Source organism: Calonectris borealis, chromosome Z (genome assembly GCF_964195595.1).
Source record: "Calonectris borealis chromosome Z, bCalBor7.hap1.2, whole genome shotgun sequence".
Lineage (NCBI taxonomy): Eukaryota > Metazoa > Chordata > Aves > Procellariiformes > Procellariidae > Calonectris > Calonectris borealis.
In genome coordinates, this window is record NC_134352.1 from 59,150,351 (window position 1) to 59,175,250 (window position 24,900).

Sequence of the window (24,900 nt, forward strand, 5' to 3'; positions counted from 1 at the left end):
AACAGTGGTTTGGTGCACAGTTCAAAGCAGAGTATCTCACTGTTTTATCCCAGGTTCTCTACCCTTGCGCTTTATTTTGTGGTTAAGATGAAAAATTGTTCAAGTATGAGAGGTGTAATCAGAGATTTAGTCTGTGCCCAGAGTTTTAAAAAGGATAATAATGGTTATTGTAACTCAGTCTCTCCAGAAGCTTTTTGTGCCTTGACTCACTGTGAATGCAGTTCTTTATTCATAAATAGACTCTGCCTTTGCAAGATTAAAGAGCTGTCTGTTTAAAAAAACCAAGAATTGTAGCAGTGGAGTATTGCCGCCATGATTCCAACCAAGTGAGATATTTTAATTACGCAGACAAAAAGGAGACGGTCATTAAACAGAAGAATGTGTTACTGTAGGCATTCTGATGTACAGAGTAAACATAATTTTTATCACGGTTCTGACAGTGTTTATGCTTTATTTATGACTATGATAATTCTTTGGGGAGAATATCATCGAACAAATTTTGTGGCTTTTTTTTTATTGTAGAGGAAATGGGATGAAAATATACACGAAACTTTACATTAGGGTATGCTATTGAAAAATTTTGTAACAAAATCAGGTGAAATTTTCCGGGTTTCAGGTTTCATTGCAAATAGAAAACTGTAGTTAGATTTTGCTGAAGAGTATAATTTTTTTTGCAGACCCAGCTGATTTATAGCTGAGGTTGGAAACAGTGTTAAACTTGATGGCTTCACATGTTTTTCATTGAAAATTTGGTACTTTTGGCTGTTTTCCTTTTAGTACTTTAAATTGCTAAAATTTGGAGGACAGGCAGTTTCCATATGAGCCAAACTGAAAGACAGATTCATGCAAGCTTTTAGGAAAACACAGCACTTAGGGTGAGGGCTTTTTTCCCATCTTAAATCTTTCTAATTCTTAATGACAGATAGCTTGAAATATTCTACTGCCTTCCTCAGAAGAAGGATGGGTTTTGTCTGTCTGTTGTAAACAGCTCTTTCAAGAGATGTAAAAACAAATACCAAGTCTCATTCAAATATTGGCTAGACACAAGAGAAAAAAAAAAGCCATTATTGTTTCATTTTGGTGTGTAGTAAATATTTGTTCACATTACTCAACTGCTGGAAGGGCTCTTGTTTCTTAGCAAGGAAGACCTTGATTCAAATCCTGAAGAAATCAGCTGTAGTTTTGTTCACAGACTTGGCTAAGCTTTTCATCAAAACCAGTTGAAGCCCAGCTCAGAAGCATCAGCAGGATACCAGCGGCCCTGAGAGATGCTGGGTACCTGCTTGCTTTAAACATGGGGAAGTTTATGCTGGGTGTGTTGTGGGTCTGGAGGGTCGAAGATCAGCTCAGCTGGTACCAGACTAAGCTCTGGCAGGGTAGCTGCTATCCAAATAGCAATTCTTTGATTTTTAGTTATGCTAATCGTTAATTTTCAGGTGTACTGCAACATTTATATGGAAAAGAGTATGTTGCCCTCGTGGGACTGTTATAGGACTTGTATATTTTTGTTTCTGTGTCTTTTTCATACTTTGTTCACTTTTCAGATTTAATTATTATACATAAACAAAATTTGAATACAGCGGAAAAGCAGGGATGTGTGCTCCAGTCACTATACAAAGTCTCTGTGAACGTTTGAAATGTTAGACGAGCGTGTCGAGCACGCTGCGTTAGCGGTTGCCTCATGGGCACTGTTGCACTGAAGAGGTGACATCTCCCTTTGTACCCCAGTCATTGCTCTTAAATGAAGCTGGGACCTTTCCCCTTGATTCTGAATAAAACAAAAACTGATCCAAGTTCCAGGGGCCTGGTAGCGATGCTCACGCACAGTGAGGAGCTCTCAGGGCAGTCCTGCCTGGGCAGTGCTTTCTGGCCACCCTTGTTGGGTCAGGGGCTCCTGAAAGCTTTCCAGACAGCTTCTCCTTCAGCCCAGGGAAGGTCAGTCATTCCCTTTGTCTGTCTCTGAGATCCAGGCTTGGGCTTGGCTTGACATTTATTCTGGTATCCTCTAAGCAGTTTGTATAATTTTTCTTGTATCCTGTATCCTTTCTCTCTCCTTTCTGAAAGTATGGTTTTGATTCTTCTTACAGCCATATTTTCCTTTCATCTGACTCTGAGAAGCACTGACTTATGTTGCTTCCTTGTGCTGTCCCCATTACTGTGTTTTTGTCCCCAAAGCCAAGAGGCCAAGCACAGCTGAGGGTTGCTTGTGGCTGAGGGAGCCCTGTGCATGCAGGGGAAAGAGGAGGAGGGAGAAGGGGATGAATTGGGTCAGGAGTGCATCAGATCTTAGCACAGGTGAGAAGAGAAGGAGAAGGTTCTTCATCTTCCACCATGAGGTGATCAAGGGTTGACCCAGCACTCTTTTTCTTCCCCATGCTCCAAAAGATCAAAATGGATGAGAAACAGGGAATTTATGAGGATTTAGAAAGAGGATGAGACCTTCTTTCCCTACCTGCTGTCTCAGCAGCTCCTTGCCTTGACAGTGTCAGGATGTTCTTTTTAGTATCGGTGTTGTGAAAGATGCGGGTGCTATCATCCATCACTAGTTAGGACCTCATGGTTGTGAGGTTCTGTCAGTTTTCAGAGCTGCTGGGTTATTTTTACTGGAAAAAAATTACTTCTGAGTGACACATTGCTGGAGAAAATTATTGCACCATCTGGTGTTTTTGGACTTCATTCATTTTTATAAGGATTTAGAGACATACGGGTTGATGGAAAGATAGAAGAAGAATATATTCACAGGAGTTTTGCTATTTGGAAAAAGTGTTTGTATTCCCTTTATAAGGCGTAAAGAGGATTGGATAAAGAGAGAGCCTGGATTGTCTAGGGAGCATTGCAAATAATTCAGGAATTTAGTGCAGTTGCACAGGTCAGGACTTGTTAGCCACATTATTTAAAGTTCAACAAAAGAAACAAGAAAGTGCGAACCGTTTGGTAATCCTCACTTGTAGTAAGCGCCTGTGTGACAACCGTGTCAGGAGCTGCTTACTCACAGAAACTGGTCAGATGTTGAGATCACCAGGCCCACAAGCAGTTTGCTGCTAGAGGAAACTGGGGACCCAACAGAGGGGCTACGCTTAGACATTTATTTGTTGGTGGGTTTGAAGAAAGGGGAAGGAGGAGTAGGGAGAAGGGAGAGAGAGAAGCTGATTTTCTTTTTGATCGCACCTTCATAAAGGATATTTTCCTTCTGAAAACGGGATTATTCAATTTATGGAGATAATCAGCATTAAACAATAAGCCAAATAACTTGTTAGAGCTGTGCAAAAAAAAAGAGAGTCTTCCCACAGTTTTTCAGTTCACCAAAAAAAAAAGAAGAAAGAAAAATGGAGTGGTTTAATGTGGATGAGAAAAGTGCTTCCAAGTAACCTTTCCTCTCTTGATACCATCAGGTTAGGGCAGTCTTTTAGGACTGGCAGCCCTCAAGGACCATCAGACACAGGTTCAGCATCCCCACTGCAACTTTTTTGTCCTTGACACACTCAGGCTTACGTCCCTTGGCTGTCGGAGGGGGAGCGGGAGCACAGGAGCGTGGACCTTGCAAGGGGTCCGCCTTACATACGGGAGGCTGGGAGCATCTCAGTTTCTGGTTGTTTTAAGGGCATTGCTGGGAGCGTGAGTTCAGGTTGTCTGGGTGACTTAACTGTGCTGGTAATCATACAAGAACAGTTGCTGACGGATTTGCCACTGTTTACAGTTATTTTCAAGAGGAAGAGTGCTCTTTTAGGTTTAAGGTTATTAGTAGAAGCAATAAAATCACAGCCTGAATTATGAAAATTAATTGTGGATCATAGGGAAGGGAACAGTGTCTACACTTGTTTAATTCCCTTTCATGAAGAAGGAGAATTTCCGTTTTATTTCATAAATGCGTCGTAATTGTTTTCTGGGAATAGGTCTTGTGCAGTGAAATGAAGTACCCAACCTCATTGCTTTATAGTCTGTCCTTGGGGAACACTTTTCCATTTTCTGTGGCATTTTTGACTTTATTGACTTCTCCTTGCCCTTTTCTTTGCAAATCCTGTTACTGTTTCCACTTGGTGTTAAACACCTTCCTGCCAAGCTGCACCAGTTCAAACCTGGCTGATGCATGTCATATTTTGGTCTTAATTAAAGAAAATTCTGTCTGTGTCTTTTTCTCAGTTGGAATTTTAGATTTCTTTTTTCCTGTGGAAGGAAAGGGGTAGGGAGGCAAAGTGCCTGTTCTCCTTCACGGAGTTAGGAGAACACTGGGAACAGCGGATAAATATTTTTAGGTGTGGTGAGATTTGTGAGGAAAGGTAATATTTTTTGGGTCAGACAGTTTAGGGGGTTAGAGAAACAGACAAATCTTTGTCCCTGTAGGAGTTTGCCCCTTTGGAAACTGAGGCAGAGGGAGGAGGATGCTAGCCTGGGCATTGGAGGAGTGTCTTCCAGTGACTGCAGCTGACTAAGAAACATGCGGCATGAGGCAAGATGTTGGCAAGCATGTTCACCCTGTGGGTCCCCATCAAGTCTATGATCCTCATCTCCTGGTCAGTGGTAATAGCCGAGAGGAGATACTTGAGATCCCCTGACCATGAAGGGGCTTTTCGGGAAAAGCCCCGAGCACTTGGAGGAGATGGTGATACGCAAGGTGACAGTAAAGCAGGTACTGTAAGAGATACAAGAGATTAAATTGCCTTAAATAGGAAACTTATTGGTGGATTTCAGGAGCCTGCTTTGCTGCTGGAGAGACCAGCATGAAGCCATGGTCTCACCTGGATGCCAACCGTGGGTTGGCACTGGGCTGGAGAGCCCTTCTCTGCTCCTGGCTGAGAGAGTGTCCCCGCCTGGTGTTGAGCACTCCGGTGGCCCTCAGTAAACAAGTGTCTTAAACCAAGCAGCTTGAGGGAGTGTTTGGCTTCAGTACAAAAGAATGAGGAATATCCCTCTGCTAACAGAAACCATCTCCTGTAGTGTTTTGCATCTTTGTTGGGGTCACCCAAGCAGTAAAGTCAACTCAAACTTCACCTGACGGTGTAGGTGATGGCACCATGCGCAGCCTTTACTGCATGGGGCTGGTGGATGGGAGCCTTCTCTAACCGTCCTGCTGCTAAAACTGCTGGGGCAAGACTCCTTAAAGTCCACCTTTGCGATGGAGCTTAACCTTCCCCCATCTCCTCCTTTTCTTCTGCAGCGTCGATGCCAGCCTCCAGGTGTTAGCTGATAAAGGTATGATGAATAGGGGAATTAATTAAAGAAAAAGGGGATGTTCCAGATACTCGCTAAGTGGAAAGGGGAGATGCCACGGCAGCCCTGCCCTCAGGTGGGCTGTCACTGACTTCGTGCATCGTGGCCACTGTCTATTCACAAAACCATTTGTGTGTGTTTTTGCAGCAACGGGTGCACTGGCTTTATAAACAATCTCATACCTAATGGAAAAACGAAAAAATGAACTGTAATGCATAAAAGTACGAAGCCAGGAAAAACTGGAATTTGTCAGCCAGTTTTGATGTCTCTCCCTGCTTTTCAAGTCACAAGTCTTGAGGTTTTTAGTCTCCTTCCAGGAAATGAATGAGATTCATAGCCCAGAAAGGGCTTAGTCATTTCTGTCAGAGAGAAATATTTGTTTTTAGTTTATTGTTTTGGACATAGGAAGAGATTCAGGTGCAAGTAAGAACAAAAGGATTTATTTAATGTTTAAAACAGACTGTGTTTGGCTCAGCTCCGTGTAGCTCAGAGAGAAGAGTTTGGCTGGAGAATCGGGATGTGATGCAAAACGGTGCGTATCTTTTACAGCACCACCTGCCTTGCAGTAGCTGACCCTGTATGAATCAGCCAGCAGTGCATCTTTCAAATCTTAGGAATTGTTGGTTATGTATCTTGATGGAAAATGGTATTTTATACCATTTAGATATGCATATGTTGAAGAAACCTTGTGTTTTCATTTTTTCCTTATTTTCTTCCTGTTTGCCACTGAATGCAGTTGAATTAATTGCTTTTTCACAACATGGCTTTTTTTTTTATTTCTTGATGGTTTTCTTTTTGTCGTTGTTTTTTTTTTGTTTTTTCCCCCCATTTTGCCACATTTGAAATCTTCCTCAAAAGAAGGGGAAAAGAAGGTGAAAAGTGTGGGAAAATGCCATTTGTTCTGTCACAGTGAAAAGCTATAAGAGGAGGCAGTGAATGAGAACTGAAACTGGAAATTGTTCTTAAGAAAAAAATGCTAAACCCCAGTTGTTCCAGAACTTCACCTTTTTTTTTAGTGCAAATCTTTTCTTTTTAGGCAGGCCTATTTAAAAAGCTTATTATCAGTCATTGTGTCTTTTTGTTTTTTTTTGCTTTGATATTGCTGATCTTGGAATAGAACCACAGCAGGATTTGGGTGGAAGGTGGCCTGGTCCTACCCTCCACTTGGAGCAGGACTAGCTTCAAAGTTGGATCGGGTTGCTCAGGGTTAGGTTTTGAGCACCTCCAAGGACAGACAGTTTGTAACCTTTCTGGGTGACCTGTCCCAGTGTTTGACCATCCTTGTGGTGAAAAATACTTTCCTTGTATTGAAAGAACATCTTTACCTTTCCATTTGTCCTTCCAACTTTACAATTTGTATTTCAGATTTTAGTATCATGAGGCTATTAGTAATTGCTTTATGTTGTCAGGTTCAGCTCAGTCTTGGGCAAGCCAGGTGGAGAGTAGCCCAGCAAACACAGAGTGTACAGAGGGGAAGGATGGGGAGGAATATCAGTGCTGTTTCTAACTAGGTGCATCAGGGGTGAAAACAGCCGGTGGAGCTGCCGGGTGGTTCTGCTACCATAGGCATTCAAGCCAGCCATGAACAAATTTAGCGTGAGGTTAGATGAAGGTTGTTAGGTTGGGCAGATAAAAATTAATGATTAGAATATTTGTGGTGAGATAATAGAAGTTATTCTTTTAGATGGTGTTTTAAGACTACAAAGATTAATTACTGTTTATTAGTTATTTTTAAAACTAGGTTCTTTTGTAGAGACTTACTCTTATTACATTGTTTTTAATATTGGGCTGCCAGAAGAGTAACTTTATTTGCCGCAGTGCTGGAGCAGAGAGAAGGCTATCCCTCGTTAAGGAAGGTTTACTAAGGCGTCCCTTTTTGCCGAGCGGGAAACTCCTAATCTTGTCTTGCCCAGAGCAAGTTTATCTGGCTTTTTTACAGTGTTACAATATACATTGAAACCCAGTGGCCCCGGGCCAAAGTTTTAATCAGAGGACGGAGTTCAGTGTAAAGTTTGCCTTTTTGTTTCTGTGTTTTTAATCTGACAGTTGGGGTGTGGTTAGTATCTAATTGGGTGCTTAGTGTGCTTAATACTGGTTGATATACTTGCATGTGTTTTAATTAGAATGACTTATGTGCTGGCTGCTTGTTAACTTTATATTAAAAAAAATGGTCTAATTGGAAACATCCAAAGAACCCACTTTGATGTCTAAAGTGGGACTTTAGCAGAGTTTAAGTACTCCAGAGCAAGGAAAAATTCTGAAAGCTCATTTTTTAGTGAATGTTTTAACCTGGAAATGCATAATGGTTGTTCAGGGGCTGTGGTTCGGACCACAGCATTTCCTCGGCATCTAAACTCAGACTCCGCGGTGTACATACAAACATGCCAGAAAAGGGAGTGTTGGTGCCTGGCGTCCAGCTGTGCTCTGCTGGGTCCAGACTGGTGGCATAGCCTTGAGTCTGCTGAAGTCCTTGCGGGGGAGACTCTCTGAAGTACAGAAATTGCACTAGGGCCACTGCAAAGCACAGATGATGTTACCAATCTCTATTAAGAAAGACAGCTAGGGAAAGGGAAGATACTGGCACACATTTTTGTACTGTGTCTGAATGGTTAGGGCATTCTCCGAGTAAGTGAGACATCTGGGCTCTCGGCATAATTTTTCACATCTGATGACAGTATAATGAGAAATGCATCCATGTCCAAACAGCAGAGACTTCTCCCAGCTGATCGTTGCATTGTAGTCAGTCTGCTGCTTTCTTGGTCTTCTGCCCTGCATCCCTTGGATTTCCTTCTGCACCATGACCCATTTTCAATTACTTTGCAATGGAGGGGACAGGGCGTGCTCCCACCAGATAGGTGATCAGAGGAAGTTTGAAGATGTGTGTGGGTTCAAATCCCATCTGGCTGAGGAGGAAGTTGAACTGAGGTCTTCCATTTTTGAAGTGGCACATCAGCCATCGTTTCCGCTATCTCTGGACAGGTTTTGGGAAGCTTGAGCCCTGCTCATTTAAATGTTCCTCCATAGAAGAAGGTCTCAGATCCAGGCAGACCAAGGTGTTTGATGAGTAGTGCTTGGCTGGGCTTCGAAGCTGTGGGTTGGAGTCAGATCCTCATGCCCCTGTATTCCCTATGGGCTGACTTTAGCCAGCCACTCACCCGCTGCGTGGGTTTTCATAGAATCATTAAAGTTGGAAAAGACCTCTAAGATCATCGAGTCCAACCGTCAACTCAACACCACCATGCCCACTAAACCACCATGCTCTTGTGAGACCCCACCTGGACTACTGCATCTAGCTCTGGGGTCCCCAGCACAAGAAAGCCATGGACCTGTTGGAGCAGTCACGAAAATGATCAGAGGGCTGGAACACCTCTCCTACGAGCCTGGAGAAGAGAAGACTCGGGGGAGACTTACTGCAGCCTTTTGATATATAAAGAGGGCTTATAAGAAAGATGGGGAAGACTTTTTACCAGGGACTGTAGCAACAGAACAAGAGGCAATGGTTTTAAACTGAAAGAGGGTATATTTAGATTGGATATAAGGAAGACATTTTTTATGATGAAGGTGGTGGGACACTGGAACAGGTTGCCCAGAGAAGTTGGACGGGGCTTTGGGCAAGCTGGTCTGGTGAAACATGGCAGGGCGGTTGGACTAGGTGATCTTTAAAGGTCCCTTCCGACCCAAGCCATTCTATGGTTCCATATCGCTGTTTAGCAAAGCAATTCTGCAAATGCTTGAGTTGGATTCAGTGGACTTAAAGGTTGTGTGTACTTGAAAACTTTGAAACATATATGCCATCTTGCTTAATAGATATGTAAACACTGTAATTCATACCATTAATGATTAATGATGATAACTAAAATGTAAAAATAATCATTGTCTCCAAAGACTGAAATTAGAAATATTTTGCAGACCTTTAGTTCTGCAACTGTAGTTCACTACTTTCCTCTGTGGCCTAGGATCCTGCAGCAGATCCTGTGTCCAGCTGGACACGTTTTTGCCTAGAATCTGAAATGGGGAGACGAAGAAACGATTTTATTGCTCAAAACCTGGGGAGAAAATAAGTGTTGCATGGGCAGGCTAATGCACCAGATCATGTGTTGGCTAGCCACAAGTAAGAGGGAAGTTTGAAAATTTTTTTAAAAATAATGATGTGACATTTTATACGTGTATTCTAGAAATACTTAGGTACATGTTGTATATATGTTTAGTGATATTCTGGTTTAAAGAATCCTCCCTGAATCTTGTTAATGTGTCTATTTCCGTTAGAACTGCGGTGAAGTAAAGATTTCAGATGCTACATGCAGGTTGGCTGTTACAGTGCTAGAGTCTGTGTCCTGAAGCTCACTTTTAATCTGATGTCTGGAATTTGTTTCATTTATTGAAGGAAGTTTGACTTGGTTTTCTGGGATTTGACTCTGTTTGGAAGTTTTGATTCCACTTGAAACGGAAAGGTGGAAAGTCTTGGATGGGTTGCTATCAAATACTCAGAGCAAAAGCTGATCAGCAGTGGAGATCCTGCAGTAATTTTCCCTGTGGAGCAGTAGAGCAAGTTCCTTAGGCTCCTTGCCATTCCTGAGATGGGGAGATACTTTTTTTTTCTTTTTTTTTTTTTAAATGTTATAAAACTTCAAGTCCAACATTTTCAAAGGAGGCTAATGATTTTGGCCCCCAGCTCTGAGAGGACATTCCAAAAGGTCCAGCTTTGCAGAAGGCAACTCTCCCGTTAAGATGTCTGGAGAGGATATACTCAGCTGAGACATGACAGCAGCCTTCAGTTATGAAAGGAACCTGCAAAGGCAAAGGAGTGAAATGTTTTTCATGCCCTTTTCAGATGGGACAAGAAGCAGCAGGCTTATACTGAGAATGGGTGAGCTAGGTTAGGCATTTTGAATCTTTATAACTGTGAGGGTAAAATTATCCCTTGTGTAGATTGCCTATGGAGGTTATGAAAACCTCTCGTTGTTGGGAGGTTTTTAGAACAGATGAGACAAACATCTGCCAGGAGTGATTTAGGTTGAGCTGATCCTGCCTTAAGGAGTGGACTAGAGACCTCTTGAGGACTCTTCAAGCTTTTTTTTTTTGATGATTCTATAAAATAAATATTCCTGTCATTTTCAGAGGGAGTATTTAAACTGAATAGGAGTCAGCTGTGAGCCACTGTATTTGCATATAACTACATGATACCTTTGCTCAATGCATAAGTGTTTCTGAAAAACCTGTTTATTAGCTTTTTGGCTACGTAACTGCTCTCTCTGCTGGGGGATTGCTTTCCATCAGGCAGTTTTATTTTGTAAATATTGGTGCAGAGAGGAAATTTGACAGCAATTTGCTGTTGATTTTAACTGTATTATTTACACAAATGTGCGCATGTATCTACATATGCTTCAGGAGCTTCACCTTTCCTTTGCCACTGGAGCGTATAATTCTCAATAACATGTTCTGAACTGATTGGGTAACAGGGAGGAAAAAGTCCGTTGAATCAGTATGATAAATTTCAATGGAATTTCATAAATCACTGGAAACCTAATAGATTTCAGCCAGTTGTTCTGAGAACTGCCCTTAAATATTTGACCCTTGTGAAAGTACCCTTATATTTAACTTCATACCAAAATATCAGTGTAAGGAACAGGTTGAGCAGCACCTGAGCTTAATTTTATTTATTGCCTTTAAATTGCAGAGGCTTTGTCTTTGAGAATGTATGTAGACAGATAAACCCATTTTTGAATAAAGGCCAGGGAAGGGCTTGAAGGGAGAATCAGCATCTAGTGATTAAGTAGTCATTGTGTACTCTTATTTTAAGCTTCATCCCGTTGAGCTTGATGATTATGTGCTAAAAAGTGGAGAGGAAGTATTGGCAGGTGAGGTCACCTTTCTGAAAAGAGAGACACAAGAATTATCCTGTATATTTACCCACATGTGTGTTAGCTTATGGCTTGCTGTGCTGCTAAGAATCTCTTACCATGTTGATAAGCAGCCTGCTTTGAAAAATCACACCCTTTTTTTTTCTGCCTTTTTTTTTTTTAATTTAGATACTTTTCCATGCTGCCAGATGTTTTGTGTTGCTGAGGCAATGCAAAGCAGCTGGAAAATTGACTCTTAACTATCTTCTAGCAGTATATTGGGGCATCTCTTGTGCTGAATGCAATACTATATACAAAGAAAGAAAGAAAGACTGTTATCTAATTCAAACTGTTTTCTTTGATTGCTGAAATTATATAGTACTTGGATATCCTAGTTTAGCTCCATAGATGCAATTAAGTATCTAACTGTTGATTTCAGTGAAAGACGGATTCTGCCAAAGTACTTTTGTAGGTCTGAACCTGAGCTGTGATATTTCTGCAGACTATAACAAGTTTCTTTTGATGCTTCCTAGCAAATAAAACGCTGGGTTTTGTTACTGATGATTTTGTTTGTTTTCTGTGTTTTCTCAGAGCTTAGACATAAAGAAACTCTTCTCCACCTTGTGATGAAATTGGGCTTGGTTAAGCTTTCCCAGTTCTTAGCAGCCCAGCCTGGAGGGTCATCAGCATTAGCATTACCTAATGAGGACGGAGCAACACCATTAGATTTGGCTTTACAAAACGGGCACTTCAAACTTGTTGAGGTCTTCACAAAGTGAGTATAACGGTTTGCTGCTTCCTCTGAAAAACTCCCATCGGTTAAGGGATGTGGGGAGTACTGTTGTTTTTCTGAAGGGAGTTGCCTATTTTGAGTTGGTTTCTGTTGCTTTTTGCCATTATTACCATTTTAAGTGATAAACTTGTGTTTACAATTAAAGGAAGTTTATGATGTGTGTCCTTTGTTACATTTGCAAGTCAATTAATAGTGAATTAAGTGACAGAGGACCAGCTGCACCAACAGGTACCTCTCCCAGCACTATCACAGTTGGATCCCGACACATTACCAACAAATAAAGACATCCCTTAAAATATATACAAAGAAATATTTAGGTACAAACAGAACCATAGGACCTGACTTTCACAAAACCTCTGCAGACTTTGTGACCTCTGTAAAGCTTGGGTTTGAATGAATAAGAGAGAGTCAGCAGCAAAGCCAGTGCTGCAGCTATAACTTTGTTTTTGCCGGAGAGCTGCCACACTGACAAATGACTTAAAGGACAAGTGCTTTCTGGCATGTTTCAGCTGTCTGGAGTTTCCTCTGTACGGACCTGAGGAGCTGCGTGATGTGTGTGTGTGTGTGTGTATCTCGGGGTACCAAATATTCAGCATCAGATGCCCCTTCTCACTGTTGGCTTTTCTTTGCAAATAAAAATATGCAAGAATTGGGTTACATTTTTTATTTTGGTATGTGGCTGTTTTGGTCTGGCTCCATGCAGCGTATAGTCTATGTGAGACTTATCTGTACTTCAGTTTGAAAAAAAAATACTTACAACACTGGTACGGTACATTATGTTATGAATGTCTCATTTGTTTGTAACGTCCAAACAATGCTGTATTCCCTTGAGATACTTTCTGTTTTTCACTGTCGTGGGATAACAAACCTGCTAGCCGCCAGTCATGTCCTGCTGCTATATATGGCAACATTAACAGGAAAAGGTACTATTGCTAATTTACAGCAATAAGGAGAAATAGGTATTGTCACGGCTTGCTCTTTTTGTCTTATTTTACTAGTGAGTAACCATCTAGAGCTGACATTGTTTTTTCCCTGCCGATGGCTAGAAGTAGCTGCGTGTTCTTAGGTCTGAATGGAGTCATTGGTAAGTATTTGTTTGCCCAGCTGTGTTTTCGGTGGATGTTTCAGATTTTCTGCCTCCAGTTTTTGCAGCGGGTGCGTTGGGATCCCGACAGGCTGTGCCGAAGGCAAGAGGAAGCTTGCTGTGGTTGTGTTTTCGTTCTACCTGTGCGCAGAGCATCTGCTTTGGTTTAAAGAGCGTGTCGTTCCAGTTTCCAGGGCAGTCACTCGCTTGACATTTCACGAGCGGAGATCAGCGAGGGTGCTTGCGTGCAGTTTGTTCATTCATCAGGAGCTCTGACGCTGACATTTAGCCACACTGCACAGCACTTGCTGGAGTCAGACATTAAGCTCTTCAGAAAATACTTCTGGGACAGACCTCTTCTTTACCAGGTAGGTACCTATCTAGCTAAGGGCATTGTCACAGATTTTCTTCAATAATTTCCAGCTACAGACTCTTCAAGCTGGATTTGGTTTTCTTGAGTAGCCTTTTCGTTTAAGCTGCCTGTGTCACTAATGGCCAGTGTACTTGCAGGATTGCTGGGTTTCTACTTTCTGTAAGTGTAGCACATTGTATGTGTGAAGCTGGAGGATAAGAGATGTTGAGAACTTTGTCAAAGCCTCCTTTACCTCCCAGGTTGTTTTTGAATCATTCTGGACTCTGCAGTGAATATCTTCCCCTGAAATCTCTGTGTCTTTAGTTGCATTGCCATTGTATTCACATTGGTACTTCGAAATACTTAATTTAGTTCCATTCTTTTGTCTAGTAGTGTAGTGCCTGGGAGCCTTTATCAAGAGCCAACCCCTGTCTATTATTTACAGCAGAAATAGTACAGACTTTTGCTATAGAGTTTAGTTAGAGTGTAGTGGGTCTTATTTTACTGTAAGGTGTCTGGAGCACTGCTGTGATATTCTTCAGGACATCTCTCAATTTCAGTAAAGTAAGGACGAGAACACTTAAAAGGACAAGTTCTTTAATAGCGATGCAGGTGCTCACTTACGTTTTTACATTGAGACTGCATGACTACATAAAACTAGTGAACTAAAAACACACTAAAAATAGGCTTTTCTCTTTTTCTGGTCTTAAAATTCAGCTTTTCTTTTCCATGCTTCACTTCATGTTTCCTTATTTGTGTGCTGATTTTCCTTGAGTTTTCTTTATTGCATTCTGCATGGTTTTTTTTTAACTTAGAATGTGATCCACGTTATGTTTAACACAAAAAACTTAAGGTGCGATGTATTGTATAGTCTTTATGTATAATCTCGTGTAACTGGACTGCCAAGATTTTCATTTGTTCCAATACAAAGAAATTATTCTGTGTTTGTAGCTTGCAGAATACCTACAATTTGTGTGTGTTTTTTCTATGGAAACAATAGTAAACCCAATAGCAAAACCAAGACTGTAATGAAGAATGCATTGGTATTTATGTCATTGACTTTTTCTTGCACTCATCAAATCCTTGTTCTTCTTTCAGTCTTTGAAATGGAAAAAGAAAGTGTGGTATGTTAGATGTTTGCATGGCTGTCAGAGACAAAGACTCTTAAAGGCTGCAAAATTCTGCACTTGGTATTTTCAGGAAAAAGCCTACTACCTTTCACTTGTGGGTTTCCCTTTTGCTCATTCCTCTAGTTGCAGCAGTCTAGATCCTCCGTTGCGGGGACCTTATTCTCCCCCTGCCCAGCATCAGTTTTGCACTACTTTCAACAAAGCAGAAATAAGCCAGAATAATTGGGAAGATCACATGGTTTAGTTCATTTCCTATACACCAGATAGATACCATCCTGAAGTGTATGCGGGGGGATGATCAAACTGTCATGTTTAGACTATGTATTATGTCTAAGGTAGGGTAAAATTCGTTTTCTTTCTGTTGCAAACAAGGGCTTGCAGCCCTTATTTGGATCCAAAGCATAAGGTGGGCATTAGAGATTTCACGATATATTTCGAAGTATTTTAAAATAGAGGTAGAATTTAGTGCTGTGCTGGAGTATTCAGCTCATCTACAGCAGACTAAGACTCTACATCTAGTTTATTGTATCTTGAGACTGCATAAATGACCACATTGCAATTTTAGGCTTGGGTCAGAAAGTCATGGACTAAAGAGAAGGAGCTTGTCTCAGTAATGGTGGCGTGCAGCGTTGGATTTGTGCGTGTGAACTGGATGACTTAGGGAGCAGCACAAACTATTTTTGCATTTATTCATGCAAGAAAATCCCGGTCTTTCTCAAGTATGTTCTTCAGCCCCTGGTCTGTGGGTTCTTTTAGTCCCTTGACTATTCTTTACAAGTCTAAAAGAGTAACGGAAAAGTTAAAACAAACAAGCTTTCGGTAAGCTAGAGTTACCCATACGGGAGCCATGCCTCCACTGGAAACCTTCAGGGGCTCTGCAGAAAGTGTAAACTACAGGTTTTGTGGCTGTGCTAGGCAATACAGAGGAGAGATTTCTGAAGGTGGTGAGGAAAAGCGTGGAATTACTTGAACTCTGTGCAATCCCCCTGGGGCAGAAATCACAGTGGTGGCAGCAGCGCCCGTCAGTGAGGCCGCGTGGTTCGTGGTGCACCTCCAGCAGAGGTGATCTGTTCGGCAGTCTCAGTTGCTGGAGGCAGCACAGCCAAGTGCAGGGGAGAGGAAAAGAGATCCGGGGAGTAATGGACGCGTGTGAAATGGTGTCAGGGTAATAAAAAAAAAAAAAGAAAGGCCAAACCAGGATAATCGTCCAAAATGATTAAGATGTTTTATGATAATTTAAGTAATTTTGTTGCCTGGTGGTGGACATATTTAGTAGTTTTCCAAGGAGGAGTTGATTTATTTCTGCCTGGCTAGGTGTAGGAGTAGGAAAGCATCTCACACACCAACAGGTGAGCAGGCAAAAATGCAACTAGCCCTACCGAGGTGGGGGATATAGCTAGCTTGACAGCTGCGTGGCTTTCAAATCAGTTTGGCTGCCATATTCAGCCTAGAGTTATCCCTGACTTTTTTTTCTTATTCAGTTTACCGTGCCTTTTCTCTGTTTGCTGCTCCGGTAGATGGCAAATACACAGGCCACGTAACTAAAGGCAAAGACTAGAAGCAAACAGAGTTGTAGATGAAACTATTCAAAAGGAGGCATTCGCTCCTCCACCCCCTTTGCTTATAATCTTTGAAGGTAAGTGCTAAAATAAGGGACTGGATCTTAGCCCCCTCTTCCTTTTGAGCAGGAGTGATATAGTCAGTGTGTGTATCTGAGCCGGGGATCAGCCTGGCCAGGGACCACGGATGCAGGGAGGGAGCAGCTCCTGCCTTCCAGGCTGGATTTACCATGTGGTCAGTCCTGGTTTAGGCTCTTTGGGTTGCCTGTCCATCAAAATTACTTGCTTTATAGGGATGCTTTCAAGGTTAACTAGACTTCTGAACAGAGCCGTTGTGCAAAACTGCTGTGCTGCTTTTCTCATAGAGAAGGAGGTCATAAACAATAAAGTACAAATGTTAAATCTGATCCTTTAGATGCCTTGTGTATTGTAAGCAGGAGGTAATTTCTCTCTGTAGTTGAAAATATTTTGTTGGTTTCCCTCTTGAGGAATTGCTGTTGGTTTCCTCTGGAGGGTAATCGATAAAATACTCTGTGGAATCCTTATCAATCATTTTAATATTGCTTATAACATATTTGTTTGGTAGTCTTTGATACTGTTTATCAGTTTTCAGATAAATGTCTTGGGCATCAAATACAGTTACTGTCATTTTGATTTTTTTTTTTTATAGAGTTTTAATTCAAACCCAGTTGAGACAGTGGAAGGTCCAAAAATGCCCTGCAGTACAACAAGCTCTGTAGAAGGTACTGTTTTTTATTCCATAATGTTGCAGTCTTCAGAAGCTCTGGAAAGTTGGCACAGATTCTTACACTCTTTATTTATTCAGGAAGATCACATGTTTCATATGACATTAGAGACCTGTAAGTAGACGACAGTGGAATATGCAAGTCATACACTACGAGAGTTGTGTAAATCGTGATACTCCCTACAGAGCATTGGTTTTCCAATGTCAGCCTAAAATTGTTCACAAAATATTATGGCATTCGTAATGACTGGAAAAGCCTTAACTAATTTTCTTGTAAGAGCCAGAAAAATGTCAGAAGGTTCCAGGAGAGGGCAGTGTTTAACTGAATGAATGCTCCAGCCTGCAAATTCCAGTAAAGCCAAATAACCCAAGTTAATAAAGATAGGAGCAGAGTAACGTTTTATATGAATAGTTTTGGGATCCAGCCCAGACTTCTTAATGTGGCAAAACTCCCATGTGTTTCAATTAGACATTCAATATTTTGGTGAGCAGTTTACTTCTGTAAGGATTGTAGAACTGTGCTTGCTGATGAGAACGCTCTTTCATTACCAAAATACATCCCTGTGTACCTCGGAGCAAACATCTCTTAGAGCTGAAAAGAAAATCACAAAAAAAGGTCATTCCTCAGCATCAGAAGTATGACAATTTGGGCATTTATGTATGATTGTTAGGAATTAATTAAAAGTTTTCATCCGTTGGCCATTTGCTTATGTGGCTGGCACTGTATATTTGGATGAAGCAATAAGCTGAAAACGGTGAGCTCTGCAAGAGTCTCGGTCTTGCTCAGTGGCTGTGCTGGAGGCACCCCTACTGAGGGCAGCAGAAATGTGAGCACCTGCATAAACTGCCGACAGAATCAGGACCAGACTGAGGGAAAGGAATGGGACTGCAGTTCCAGGTGGCATCAGCTAGTAACTTTAAGTGAATGGATAAAATGGGGACAGTCGTGTAGCTCGTGTTTAAACGAAGGCTGCCGTTGTTAGTGCTGGAAAAGGAGTTTTATACCCAACTTCTCCGGTAGCATTCAGGCAACAAGTGTTCTGATATTAGAAGGTAAATTTGCAGAGAAATGATAAGCAGTTGTTAGCAGTTGCAAACGATGCATCTGTTACTCTAAGTGTAAGCAGCAATTTACCATACAAGGTTGGTGAATGACTTTGGTGACACAGTGTGCAAATGCATTGACTCTGGGTATTCATCTGAGTGCCGTGATCTTCATGCTGCTCCTTGGGGATGGAAAGTGAGTGGCCTGGATTGGTAGCACTATATGTAGCAGTAGCTTGGGCAATACAACTTTTAGGTGATGATGACTTTGATGTTTTTCACTAAAAGCAGTTTTAATTCAGGCTGACTTGGGACAAGCAGATAACGAACATCAGTGGCTATTAATTGCCCAGAGAGAGAATCACCAGTTCAGGACATCTAGTCTCATTTTGGATTCCAGTTGTAAAGCTTTTTGTCCTCTCTTTACGCCAAAGATATTTGGCATCGATATTGGCATAGGCATACCTACCTACTTGTGTTTTCAATGGAAGCTATACACTTTTGTGCCTTTATGCATCAGAGTTACTTTGTGCCTGTCTTTTTTTTTAAAAAAAACGTCATTTCAGTTCAACAGCAAGAAAAGCATGCCACGTTTTGGTAGGATCCAGGACCTATACAAACAAATGGTAGTAATCACGCTTGCAGTTATCTACTTGTAGACGTGAGGAGCCTGTAATTATTGTTTGTACACTGATGGGCAGCAAAGTTTTTTAATCTTCTTGGGTTTTGATATTGTCATCGGCTACCGTATTTCTATAAACAAGACCTTTTTTTTTTTTGGCCTTTTTTGCTAACCAAATCTAGATACTGAAAAATCATGAATGCTCATTACTGGTGACTAGTAGCCTGTCTTAAACCCTCTATTTGCCAGCATTCAGGAGACCAAAACAACTTTTTTCAAGATTGAGTTAAAATTGTTGCTGCTAGAAGCAGAAATGATATGAAATGATTGACAGAGTACTTTTTACTACATTCTCAATTGCATTCAGTGAACTCCTTTATGAAGTGTCTGCTAAGCTCAGGACATTAATTTGGCGCATTCATGTCATGAAAGTATCCCCCTCAGATTTTAAAACTGCTGCCATTCCAAGAAGTAGTAACTACTCGCTTCTAGGTGGGCCTAAAGTCAAGATCAACAGACCTTTAAAACACAATGCTATCAGAAGCCCTGAGCTGTTATCGAGTAGAGGTTGCTATAGCAGTACATTGCTTCTCATGAAATGCAACCATACGAAAGCAGTGGGTCAGTGTAAGGTGATGCTACTACCTTAACAGTGAATCTCCCATAGCAACTTAATTAAATTCAAATACATGGAGTGATACATTATCCAGTGAGGATGCAGAACAAAAGGTGAAATAGATGGTATTTTGGCTAATTCAGTAGTTTGTGCTTTTTTCTATTTTCTGACCTTGAAATTCCATGCTCATGAGTTGACTGAATACTGTTATCTGGAGGATAAGCCATTTGCTTCTACAGAATATTAGGTATAGAGCAAACAGCTTTTTATTTCTGAGAATTGTGAAACGGAATAACAATAATGCCAATTGTGTGGCAGTACTGTAAAAAAAATCTTCCCACTGAAGCTTTTAAGGTAAGTTTCTGCAGTTACAGAAGAAATCGTCTGTTCCTTCTAGCTGAAAGGTGATGCCTGGGATGCTTTGCTTGACAGCACTAGTGATTTTGTGCTCTGTGATTGCACTCTAGAATGCAAGAGGAGGTATATATGTGACTGCTGCAGAAGGTTAATTAAAGAAGGTGGATTAATTAAAAATTAACAGTTGAGATACTGATCAGCACAGACCCGGTCCTGACTCCTGCCAGTGTTTGGGGGCATTGCTGAGGTTGGGGACAACTGGCGTACTGATTGCAGTGGCCCGTAATTGTGTCCCAGAACTTCACCTCACAGAGACCTGCAGGTTAGGTATGGTCGTTGTTGCTGAAGATTGTGCGATTTAGATAATAGGCAGCTGTCTTTGAATTGTTTTACCAAGGATAGACTGATACAGCTCTTTTTTTTTAAAAAAACTTCAGTATAGACTTTGTGCAATGCCAAGAAAGGACAGAGGTCCCAAAACCCCACATTCGGGTCCCCCGAAGCACCCTATACTGGCTACTGAGACATACTTAGTTTACTACTATTTGCTGGAGCTGGAGAATGGAGAGGGATTTGTGTGTCTGAGAATAGATGTGAACCTTGAGTTGAAAGATTCAGTATAAAATGAAACATTTACCAGCATAACTCTGGCTATATAATTATTATTATTTAGAATGTATTTTCGAAGTAATAATGTTCCTGGAAGCCTGGGTGATGCTGGTATTCATTTGCATTCCTGTAGCCAGATTACTCCTCTCTGCTGTTTCACAATAGTCCTTGAGGCTGCGTTTGGGCAAAACTTGCAAAGTGTGGTCCCTGTTTTGCATGTGCTGTGTCCTTCCCCACAGCCCTGAAAAGAAACCATAAAAAAAAAAGAGTGACAGAAATGAAGTTATTTTTTACTTTTTGGGGTGAAAATGCAAGGTCTGATTTCGGAAAACGCACGAAACCCCTGCAGAAGAAAAGCAGAGCCCAGCTGCTCTGCAGAGTTGGTGTGAGGCACGGCACTAGAACTGTTGATTTTCTGAGCATGTGGGGGTTAATCAGCAGCTGGCTGACAAATCGCCCTGCTTGCCTAGCCTGAACGTAACTGTGACAATAACATAGCACTTGTTGTGCATCCAGCTTGCACGCTGCCCACGGGAACGCCACTGTGGGGAGATGCATGGGCTGCCCATGTCCATTGTTCTGGTTCGCCTGCCTGTTTGCCTGCTCCTTGTGTCCCCCCTCCTATTCAAAAAAGGAGAGAGACCAGCCACAGAAACCAAAGCAGACCCAAATTGAATTTTCTTGTTATTAAAAGCAGGAATCTTTGCTTTTACAGGTCCTGTGAACTTGGCATCTGACGATTTGTCCCAGGATGATACGAAGGTACAGATTTCTCCTTACACAAATAGCTAAGCTTCATTTAGGTTGAGAAGCAGCAACTTCTGCTTGACTATCTGAGCACCTCCCAGAGCTAACAAATAAATAAGGTCACTAATGCCTGCCAGACAACATTTCCTGCCCATTCCTATGCTGCAGGAATAGTTACATGTGTAGATGATTATTATTTGAAGGAACCTGTTACGTGGTTGTGGGCCGGCAAACTGTGTTGGAGAAGCAAGCTCTGCTTTTGGACCAGAAAGCTTTTGTGTTTATGGTGAACCTTAATGCCTTCAGGGAGCTTGCAGCTCAGCTGCCAGTCTGGGGAGAGCACAACCTGTCTCACACAAGCTTCATCCCTGAGACGGCACGATTCATTACATCTGAGGAGCTGGTCTCTGAGAGAGACCTTGTGGGTAACTGTGAGTCCTTATCTGGACTTAACTGGAAAAATGCTTGATGTAAAAACTATGGCAGTTCTCATTGTCTTCTACATGGAAGTATCTAACAGCTTTTGGGGGGGATCAATATTTGTGAGAAGTCCCATTATGGTTAGTCAGTTGTATTTGATCTCTAGTCTTATATTCTGCTTTTTATTTATATGTATCTGTTTACATAACCAGAAAATCTTTGTCTCAGTGTTTTTGTATCACCTTTTAAAGCAGGAGCTTGATTATTGGCTCAACTGGGTATGAAGCTACAACAATGATTTAGGTTGAGTGAAACAAAATCTGGTAAAATCTGGCAAATCTGGTAAAGGTGATATCTTCTCAATAGCCAATGACTATTGATTTTTTTAAATAACATTTGAATTTATTGGAATGTTGTTGGACTGCCACTTTTGTTAGGTTGTTATTATAAAAATGATGACCTCTTTAGTTTTTTTTCTTTTAATTGCCAGTTGTGCAGAAGATTGACCATTTGTTTGGAATTCAGGTGTTGCTATTGTAATCTGTGTCATCTCAGAATTATATCTCTGCAGCATGCATGCATTTTGCAGTCTATATTGAAAATGTATGTTGGGGCAGAGTGTTGCATCTCACAAGTCTTGCTGGGGGGAAAAGGTTCTAGCTATTCAAAAGTTCTATTGACTGTCTCTTGTTTTGATCTAGCAGAAAGGCCGTAGTTGACTCTATAAAGAATGAACTGACCTATGATATTTCTACAGGTGTGAACACCTCAGGCATTAGAGAAGGAGGCATCTTAGAAATATATTGCTGTTTCCTCCAAAACACTGTATATTGGTTAGCCAGGGCACAGTTAAACTTTGTAAGAGAAGAGCAGACTGAAAACTGGAGTTTGCATGGAAAGTGAGATATGATTTGGTTTCTTCTTTGATTATGTTTGAGTTTTTGAGTCCATAGCATTCATGTGCACATCTTAGAGTCTGGGAGTGGCATGCCGTATATGTTGCATTTCTTAAAATGGCTAAAGTGAAGTGACTGCTGCTTGGTAGTGTTTGTACTGAATTCTGAAAGCTTACAGCACAGCTTGCAATTAAGCATAAATGCAACTACTTGTCTTCAAAGATACAGCTAAAGTTTTCTGTTTCTAGCCTTTCCGAGACTCTGTGATTCCGTCTAAAGAAAATGAAGATCATGTCCTGTTGGGCATAGGTAAGAAATAATTAATCATTTTGACTTCCTAAAAGCTGTTGAGATATGGTGTGGTGGCAAATACACACAAGGCAATTTCTTTAAAAGAGGTAAAGGTCATTGACATTGCAGCCAAAAAGATCCATCAGTTATATCTATGTCAGAGAGGGAACCTCTTTCAAAGTGCCTCTAGTGTAGATAGGTGGTGTATGCAACAGTATCACGACACCCTAGGATTTTTCAGGAGTATATTAACTGTTGTAGGAACAACAATCTTGAAAATAATTTCTGATGGAGCCAACATATGTGACTAAAGATGAAATGAAGCATGTAGAAATGTTTAGATGCCACAGCGGTGAGTTGTGGGGCTGGTAGGAGAATATACCCAGTTGCATCAGACAGTACATTTAGAGACTGAAACTCAAATGGAAAGGTGAGTATTTTCAAGGTTGGGGGAAGCTCCAAGAACCATGTGCAAACATGGGCTCATGCAAAGCACAGCAAGGTGGAAAAAGACAATGAGTAACTAAGCTCTGCCAGTGAGAGCTGCTGTGCCAGGCAGAGAGCGCCAGGCTGGCATCACTTGCCTGTGGTCCAGGGATGAGCTCAGAAAGAGCGGTCCAGATGGTGGCATTCAGACAGCCCATACACAAACTTTTGTGAAGAGTCGCTCTGTGTGTGTAGAAAGGGAGGGGATATATGTGCATGGATGGGGTCGGTATACGTTAGAGGGAAGTGGGCTGACATAAACTCAAAGGCACAGTTGTAAGATAAGAAGCTGGCAGATCATTTTGATGATCTCTTGTTAAAATCATCATCAAGTTATCTATTTTTCTAGTCATTGTTATGCCAAATGCCTGTACTTTAATCACGTTCGTCTCACTCTCCTATCCAAGGAATACGGGAGCTGCATAAGGGAATTGGGAGTAGTAGCAAAAATATTCGTATCCACAGTTATCCTGACTTTAGTGCTTTTGAGCATAGGACAGCGTAGCAGTCCTTGCCTTGCAAAAAAATGCAGTGGACGTACATGAGAAATTAGTGCCCGTATGATCAAATCTGTTTTGTCAAGCAAGACCAAAGTATTGGACTGTATCTCCGTGTAGGAGGGTGTGGAGCCATTGGGGAGTGATTATGGTTTGCTAATCTGAAGCCACATCTGCTCCAGTCTCTGCTCCGGTTATACCATCTGGAAGGAACATAAGGTAGCTTAAAAGCTGAAGAGTGGAAGTTCTCCACCCTGAAATTACAGCTGATACTTCTTTTTCTTACCCCTGAAATGCCTTTTCCTTCTAAGGCATCATTTGCACAGTGCTGCTTGTGACAGCTGGAACAGGAGCCAGGCCCTCTGGCTTCAGAGCCAGCTCAGTCTCCTCTCTGATGCTTGGATGGGCAGCGGCAGCAAAACCTGAGTCCTCTGCAGGGGAGAAGCAAGCGACTTTGGCCATGGTTCATACTGTTGGTTAGGCGTGGTAGAGTATAGATTCCTAGAGGAGCTTTTGGGTAAGAAAAAACGGTGAATTTGCATACAACTTCGAACAAGATTTAGGTGCTTAAAATTTGATTTAAATATATTTTCTTAGGCATCTTATGTATGTATAAAGTAAAATTATAAATATGGATATAAATTTGTAAATATACATATATCTGTACATATACACGTGTATATAAATACCTTTTGTCCTGAGCACAGGCTCAGCTTATATTAAACTAAGAAAAATTCCCTGTTGTACCTCTTATCTGAAAAAGAACTCTTCCCTAAATTCTGATTACCTTGTAGTACATTTAAGAAGTTGACTTGTTTGTGGAGAAGCTGCAGCGAAATTGGTTCTGCTTGTTTTAGAAGTAAGTCACCGTAACTGAGAATTTGGTTGCCCTATGTAAGGACTGGAGCATGGACTTGGTGCCGGCTGCACTGTGGGCTCTCCTTGTCCTCGAGTTGGCTGAAACGCTCATAACACAGGCATCCGATGGGATTTTGCCATTGACCTCAGCAGGACCTGGAGGGCTTCCAGTCAGCACCGTGTGTGAGATCTGATGGGGCTGAAGTTCAGGCTGGGGAGTGAGTGGGCTATCGGGTAATAAAAGGTGGAAGTGGGGACGGATGAAGAAGGATGGAAATAGAGTTTGGTGACAACCAGAAATTTGTAAGTTGACTTAAGCTGGTTTTATTGGTTTATTCGAATGTTAAAATCAGTATATGTTCTAACCTGACTCATATAACCATATTGCTAATTATTGTAGTTTTATTACCCTGGATTGTTTTAAACTGCTTTTTGAAAAATTATTTGCCTGGCAATGTTGTTAAATGGCGATGTTTTTGGCAGGAAAAGCACACAGTGGGGGATAAGGAGAGAAATGGAAGTGGTTGTCAATGGGGGAGAGGAAGAGGGAAGACAGCTAAGGGGGGTTGAGTGAAGAAGAATGAATAGAAACGAGCAAACTCTGGAATCTCACTAGGAAGTTGGATGCGTAAATCAAAGAGGACTTCTAAGAGTGAGAATGTGAGTGCTCTTTGAATGGGTACAAATTCCCCCACTTCTGCTTCTTACTTCTTTTTCCACACGGTTCTTGCTTTTAAAAACCTTTA

The 24,900-nt window shown here is 41.4% G+C and overlaps 1 protein-coding gene across 1 annotated transcript in view; it reads left to right on the top strand.

Moving 5' to 3' along the window:
- Positions 1-24,900, top strand: part of ARHGEF28 (Rho guanine nucleotide exchange factor 28) — a 125,806-nt gene that overhangs the window by 30,870 nt on the left and 70,036 nt on the right. The window contains exons 5-9 of the mRNA XM_075138496.1: positions 11,640-11,823; positions 13,113-13,293; positions 16,637-16,709; positions 20,675-20,721; positions 22,271-22,331. Coding sequence (XP_074994597.1) covers positions 11,640-11,823; positions 13,113-13,293; positions 16,637-16,709; positions 20,675-20,721; positions 22,271-22,331 — 546 coding nt within the window. The remainder of the gene's footprint in view (positions 1-11,639; positions 11,824-13,112; positions 13,294-16,636; positions 16,710-20,674; positions 20,722-22,270; positions 22,332-24,900) is intronic.